Genomic DNA, 8,082 nt, shown 5'->3' on the forward strand with positions numbered 1-8,082 from the left:
GGTTGTCCAACCCCTTCACAGAGAGATCTGGGCGCTTTTGGAGCTGTGTTTGGTGTGAGAAGGCACCAAGGAGATTCCTTGTGTTCTTTTCCAGCACCATCCTTCCTATCCAAGCAGTGAAATCAGGATTTCTGCTGCAGTCCCTGGCAATGAACATCCAGGACTTGGAAAGAAAATATTCTGTGTCCTTCAGTGCTGGAAATCCCTGGCAAATCCAGGATTTACATTATCCTGAAAATTCCTGAGGCCTAAATGAGATAAAAACTCAATAGGAAGTTGATTTTCTCCTTGTTGGGATTATGATTTGTTCATGACAATTTATTGCAGGGGATTTCTCCATCCCTGTCTCATCCTCAGTATATTTTTGGGAAAATAATTGGAATATATGCAGGCCATGCATGGGATATGTTATTTAAAACATTTCTGAGGTTTCACCTGCCATGACTGATATTCTTAATTTAAATTCAGTTTGTAGGATATGTCATGAGCAGCTTGTTCAGCAATAGATCTTTTTTTGGGAATAAATTAGAAATTCCTTCCAAAAACTGGGAACCTTTGTGTTTTAAGCAAAAAAAAAACCTACTACAAAACTGCTCCCCTCTCCTTAAGTGCTGCTTTAGATCAGCAGTCAGAGCTCCTGTGAAATGGAAATGTGCATCCCCAGTAATTTAATGTAAGCACTGAAAGCTTTTGTAAATCAAAGTGTTTTATTCTCAGAGAATCACTTCAAATACCCTGAACTGTATGTGAAATACATTCCCTGCTATAGGGAGGGAGGGGATTCTTCATTTTTTATTGATTTTGAGGAGCTCTGGAGTTAAACCGTGCCAGGAGTGTTGCTGAGATGAATCACTATTATCCAAAGGCCAGCAGCCTCTGTGCCTGACAGAAGGATAATTCCACACGGATCAAATAAATACAGATGTGTAGTAATTAGTTCTATTCCCAACGAGGCCATTTCCAACCCACTAAAGATGTGCACGATTATGGAGCCTCACCCCAACAGCTTTTATCAATTTAAACTGCTAAGCTACAGGATAGGTCATAACCCAGCCTGCTATTAATAATGTATTTATTGTGGGCAACATTAGGAATTAGGGGGAGGAAAAAAAAAAACAACAAAAAACCCACTTTTCATAAGAATAAGTGTTCTCTTTTTGCAGGAGCATCACATGTGCCTGGCCACTGTGCTCAAGTACAGCCCCAGGACCCTGCAGAGGCTCCAGGTTCTGCTCCAGGGCAGGGATGCCTACATGGTTGGGGGTGTTCCCCACCTGGATGATCTGGCTGTGGCTGACCAGCTCCAGGTGCCACTTCTGGGCTCAGAGCCAGCAGTGGCTCAGCTCTACAGCACCAAGTCTGGCAGCAAGAGAATCTTTGCCAGTGCTGGAGTGCCAACCCCTCCTGGAGAGTGGGACATCCGCAGCAGGGAGCAGGTGAGCATTTGGGTCATGCCAATAACTCCACTGATGAGACCCTCATCAAGGAACAATGGTTTTATGTTGCAAATATTAAACCTACAGTGCCTGAGCTGGGATTTGGTTTTTAGCAAACTTTGTGACACATTTAGGGGCTTTGCTTGAAGCCCTGTTGCTGGTTTTGCTATTTTTTTTTCTTTTCTGACTGACCTTTGACAGTCATAGCAGGTTTTTTTCTGGATGCTGGGTTATTCTTTAATAGTAACTCCCAACTATTTTTCCAGTGATAACTCCCAAACCCTCATGGGTTTGATCAAGTCTTGGGTGAGGTTGGGTCCTTTCTTGGCTCGATTAAATGCAATTTGTGCCCAGGGCAGGAAGGAACACAGTTACTCTGGGGTTCTTTCATGGGCTTGAGGATATAAAAGTGTTTGGTTCAATATTTGAGACAGTTTGTGCTGGTGAAGTCATGAAATGAATCCATTTTGCCACTGGCTGAAGGTGCACATTTTCCAAAAATCCTTGTTCTAAGGGGAAGAAATCTCCCCTTCAATGAGCCTGTTCCCACTGAGTCTCACTGAGCATCTTTGCAGTTTTGTTTTGCAGCCTATCATTGCTAAATTCATCTCTCTTGTTGGCATGACCAGTAGGAAAATAACAAAACCCTATTGAACTGAAATTACGAGGCACAAGAGGCTTCTGTGCTTTCATTTTACATGTTTATTTTGCAGCCAGTTCCTCAGTATTTTATTCTCTAAACTGATGATGCAATTTACAATTATATGTCTAAGTATTTATTTAAAAAAACTCAACATTTTTATGGTGGTGTTACTTCTCATCCAGGAAAATAATCATTGCTAAGGTTTGTTTTTTTTTTTTGTGGTGCTCCTGCTTCTTCAAGAGGCTTTTCACATTGCTTTAGTTTTTATTAATCACCTTTAGCACTGAACAGACCAAGCTACACAAATCCATTGCTACTTCTCCAGTAGATGAAATAAATATATGATCAATGGCCTGCAAAACAGCTGTTTGATTTATTTGATTCACGTAAATTATTTAACAATACTTCTGGTTCATCCTACAGGGTTATGGAATTTCTCCTTCTGTTGTTTGCTTGTATGAAATATTGACATTTTAGGTTAAATAATCAAAGTGAGGTGACACCATGGTAAAGCACAATTCAATTTTCACTTAAAGATAGCACATAATTCTTTGTGATTGGTACAGTCTTTACAGGATTATTGATCCTTTTCATTACTGTAGGGGGAGCCCTCAAGAAAAACACATTTATGTGATTCTCAAAAGCCACAAATGGAACACATGTAATTGTATTTTAGGTCAATCTTTAAAAAAAAAGAAACAAAAATCCCTCAAATTACTCTGTAAAACGTAGAAGACTCCAGCCAATGCAACAAGATCTGAGAATACTTTCACCAGGTTCAAAGTCATTTGCAGTTTCTAAGAAGCTAATTGCATCCTGCACCAGCTGGGCAAAAGGCATTTGGAAGCCATTTAAATCTGTGTACATACACAAATAAATAATTAGCATTTTTATAAAGCCTGCCTGGTACCTCCTCCGTGCATTTATAACCATGGGATGCACTCTCCAGCAGCAGAATTTCCCAGCTGTTTGGGCTGGTGCTACCCTGGCACATTTTTGCAAACAGCATCGTCCATCCCGCGTTGTTCCCTGTCACAAACGTTCATGGAGCACTCCTGGTGATCCAAAACCTCAGACGAAAACAAAAAACACCTGGGCAGGCAAATCCCTCTGTGCAGAAAACAGGGATGTCTTCAAAGGCTGCTTTCAATCCATACCCACCTCTGAGAAAATGAACCCCCATTGTTGGATTATGCCCTTTCCTGACCCAGAGATGGGCAACTGAGAGGCTTTTAAAAACTTTTATTCGATTTTCAGACAATACAGTTGTTATAATTCATGCCATTGCAATCAGAGGCCAACTATTTCCTAATTACATTTGTTTCTTGGTCTATCAGCTTTAGCCACACCATGCTATAAATACCTTAAAGCCAATTATCTAAAATTGCCCCTCGTGGGTCCTACCACAATGCATCTTTCATAGTTCTATTTCTCTACAATATCTAGTTTTATTTGTAAGGCCATCCTTTGGACCTTGTTTCCAGTTCCATTTCTCTCTCAGCAATGTCTGTCCTATTCCAGGGCATTTCTAAGCCAACATTTCTTAGCTCAAGGTTTGCATATGGATGCACACTGTGTGTCTTCTGTCAGGCTTTGAGAATTTTCTGCAAATCCATTTCCCCCTCTCTCTTGGACAGAAAAAACTTTGATGGTTTTGTTCATTGACAGCTGTGCACAATGAAGCACACAGGGCATCATCACTGACATTGTCACTATAATAATCAATGCATAGAAACTTAATAAATAATTATAATATATATAATGTTATATAATATATGAAATATAGTGTATATTTTATCTGATATAATATATAATATTTTATATATAAAATATATCATACTATATATATATCACACAGGGCTTTATCACTGACATTGTCACTATAATCAATAGAATAGAAGTTTCAATAGAAGCTTATTTTAATAAATAATAATATATATGCTATATTTTATATATATTATATATTATAATCTAATATAATATATAATATTTAATATATTAAATATTCTATATATATCACACGGGGCTTTATCACTGACATTGTCACTATAATAATCAATAGAATAGAAGTTTCAAAAGAAACTGATTTTAATAATTATAATATATATAGTATTATATAATATATAAAATATAGTGTATCTATTATCTGATATAATATATAATATTTTATCTATAAAATATATCATACTATGTATATCACACAGGGCTTTATCACTGGCATTGTCACTATAATAATCAATGTATAGAAACTTATTCTAATAAATAATTATACTATAAATAATATTATATAATGTCTAAAAGATAGTGTATATTATCTAATATATAGTATTTTATATATAAAATATATAATAATCAATGTATATAAAGTTAAAGCTCCTTTAGCCAAGGTGCAAAACTCTATCTTTCAAATAAATCACCTAACGAAGTCATCACACTATGTGAGCCTTCTGTCAGGCTTTGAGAATTCTCTACAAATCCATTTCCCACGCATGTTTAGGAAAATAAATGTTAATAAATGTCCCAAATCCCAAATATTTGGGGGCAGGAAGTGTGAAGGGTGTTGTGTCCCTGCCCTGCAGCTGCTCCGTGCCCTCAGCCAGCTCATCCTGGACAATCTGGAGGTGCAGCGCTGGCTCTTCAAGGTGGATGATGAGCGTGCAGGGGATGGCACTGCCTTCTGCGATGTCACTGCCCACCTGGAATGCTACCCCTGGATCCAGAGGCAGCAGCAGGGACATCCCGAGGTGTGGAGCGAGAGCCAGGCTCGTGTGAGTAACAAAACTGCATCTTCTGTGTTGTCTTGGCTCTTTATGTCCCCTGAGGTCCCTCCTCACTGTAAACCTCCTCCCTGAGCCAACATTTGAAGGTAAATGTTGATATCACAGCCCAGTCTAGCTTCACAAAGCAGCAGTAATTCAAATAAAACAGGGAAATATTCCAGAATATTCCAAAATATTCCAAAATATGAAGGAATGCCTGGCAGCCAACTGTGGAAGGACTTGTGTCGTAACACTTCCTATGCAATAATGGCCAGGGTTTATACATTTTTTTGTATAAATTTTATATATTTTTTTAGCTAAGTGAAGACATATAAAGCAAAGTTCATAGGCAGCACAGCCTAATCTCCATAGAAGATTGGAATTCTTTCCATAGAAATTTGGAATTATTGAAACAAAGATTAATTGGGATTGGGATTAAAATAGCTGAACGCCACTAATTTGAAATCATACAAGGTGATTGGTTTTTCAGCTGGTTTTCTATGGATTATTCTTCCTGGATGTTTTGCCTCATTAATAACTTTTAAACCTGTGTGAGACAATACTTGTAGGGTTTGGTGATCATTAAGCTGCTGTAGGTTTTATTACCAGGGATGTTCAGGTAAGGAGAGCCATCTGGAAAAATCTTACTAAGGGAAACATTAGAGCATAAACTCAGGCACTCCTGGATTCCTCGGAATTCCCAGGATTGAGAGGCTGGAAGATGATCCATTTTAACTGCAGAAAAGTCCATATGAACCCGCACTTCATTATTCTGGCATTCCAAGAACTATTTGTAGTTTAAATATTCATTGGTATTTAAATGTCTTAATTTCAATAAGCATTTGATATTTCTGTATATCTTGCCAAATTCGTTCCTAATGTAATGGTTTTAAAGCCAGAAGGAATGTATCCAGAAAAATTGTTTAATTTACATAAACTACTCATTATAGCTCCTCTGATTTTTTTCAATTCAATCAAAACGGGTTTGAAATTTGGGGTTGATTGAATTATATTGTATATTAAAGTTTCAAATTGGGCTGATTACAGTCCTGCTGCGTTTGACAGATACAAAATAATTCCACGTTGTAAAACAGAGTTTCTGATAGGAAGCTGAAGGGATAATTCCTCTGATCTGCAAGTCAGGCAGGATGAAGCAGACCCTGAAAATCCACCCCAGTGGGACACAAAGCTCAGGATGTATCCAGGGCCTGCTCCCAGACCTGAGCCAGGACACAACCAGGAGCCAGCACTCCAGTTCTGTCCCTGATATCAGTGACATTCCCTGTCTCTGTGCCTTTTTCATTCTTTTCCTAAGTGCTTCTGCATAAAGGACACAGTGAGCCCAGACTTCCTTTTTACTACCTTGAGCTTGGATACAACCAGTGAGAAACCCTTAAATGCAAACACATGTTGGAAGTTGGGAAATAAACATGGAATAATGAATTTGATCTCATTTCCCAAAGTCAGCAGACAATTCCAGCCCAGTGCTGGCGTGAGCTTTGCCAAAGCGTTGTCCAGAGAAGCTCTGAGTTCCTGATCCCTGGAAATGTCCCAGGCCAGGCTGGACAGGGCTTGGAGCAGCCTGGGATGGTGGAAGGTGGTGGGATGGGGTTGATGCCTTGGGAATGCTGACCTAGAGCAGAGGCTGGGCAGAATTCCAGAATAAAGCAGGGATTTATTCAAAGGATCTCCTCCATGGATCCACCTTGGGCAGCACAAGAGCCCAGCCAGGGCTGCACCCAGGATGAACCAAAATGGCCCCAAAATGCACGGCCGGGCATGGGGTCTGTCACTGGGATCAGTTCTGCTCCATTTGCATCTTGCAGTTCATTGTCCCATTCCAGCTTTAGCCCCTGCAGTCCCACCCTGCTTGTTTTTCTCTCTCCAGCCCACGGTGTTTGTGCTCTTGGGCCTGAGATTTGGATCATTTGTCCTTGGTGCCCAGCTAGAGAAGGAACTGTTTTGTCTCCCTGCTCTGTGCACAGAGCTCACCATCCCCTGATGTGAACCCAGACCCACATGCTAAAGCAGCACAGAATGTGAAAAATATCAAATCCAAACCTGAGGCATCAGGATGATCCTGAAAATCCCTCCCAATCCAACCTTTCTGTGATTCCAATGTGTGGAACTTGCTGCTGCTTTGAGCACCTTGAACGTTTCTCCAATTTCCCTGCCTTCCACGTTTACCCTCTTTTGAAACAAGGACTCACAGCCTCCCCAGCCTCAGCACAGGAGAGCAGGGGATTAAAACACTCCTTTGTCAGGGAACAGCATTGTAATGATCCACATTTAAACATCAAAGCAGGAGTTTGTGCTTTCATGTCCTGGTGCAGTGTGGGGACCTGGTTCCTTTGATAATGAAGACGTCGTGTCACTGCCACACACAAACGGATGCTGGCAGGTTATTAAAAAATTCAGCTTCTTGATGAAAGACTATCCTGCAGGCTAGGAGCTCAGTGAAAAGCCTCTCCATTCTGGTGGAATTATTAGAAATGAGAACATGACTGTAAGCACTAAATTATGGTAATACTTACAAATAGCATCATTTGCATAGCAGTTTAAGACACGCCACCCAGATTTTCCTCAGTGGCGTGGAGTAGGCAACAGATTAAAAATAATGGACTTGGTGAGTTTGAACTGTGTAAAGATCTATTCCAGCTAAAAATGAGCCTGGTTTGAGAGTCCTCAATGCAAATACAGCATTGGGGCAGACCCAAATGCACGACAGGATTATGGATGGGTTTCACCTTGTTAACTTAATGCAGCCTCTGAGTTATCTGAACAATTAATCTGCAACTGCAGGAAGGGTTGAATTCATAAACTGCAAAATGTCTCCAAGTCCATCAGCCCCCTCTGCACTGCTCGAGTCTGTCAGCAGAGGAATTTCATCCTGAGGCCCAGACTCCAGTGGCTCAATATCCAGAGAACTGCTGTACTTTTGGCACTTGTGGGGTTGGTTATGGAGACATTTTCCAGTGTGGAAAAGAACATCAGGATCTGGTTGTGCACAAAAAAAAAAAAAATACAGTTAATCTGATAAGGAGACTCAGTATCTTGTAGGGTGAATGATGATTGTAGGGAACAAATAGATTCATTTTTAGCATCTGCAGGTTTTCTGTACTAGTTCAAGCTTCTGTCACTCCATGCATAGCACAAAAAGTGGTTTTGCTACTGTAAGAAAAAGTGAATAATTGTTTGGAATATCTAGATGAAGATATCCATAATCCTTATTAATAGGTGGTAT

At 39.9% G+C, this 8,082-nt stretch overlaps 1 protein-coding gene across 1 annotated transcript in view; it reads left to right on the plus strand.

Moving 5' to 3' along the window:
- IQCH (IQ motif containing H) overlaps positions 1-8,082 on the plus strand; it is a 52,299-nt gene that overhangs the window by 21,540 nt on the left and 22,677 nt on the right. Inside the window, exons 13-14 of the mRNA XM_031059691.1 lie at positions 1,164-1,436; positions 4,659-4,847. Coding sequence (XP_030915551.1) covers positions 1,164-1,436; positions 4,659-4,847 — 462 coding nt within the window. The remainder of the gene's footprint in view (positions 1-1,163; positions 1,437-4,658; positions 4,848-8,082) is intronic.

Source organism: Geospiza fortis, unplaced genomic scaffold (assembly GCF_000277835.1).
Source record: "Geospiza fortis unplaced genomic scaffold, GeoFor_1.0 scaffold2, whole genome shotgun sequence".
Lineage (NCBI taxonomy): Eukaryota > Metazoa > Chordata > Aves > Passeriformes > Thraupidae > Geospiza > Geospiza fortis.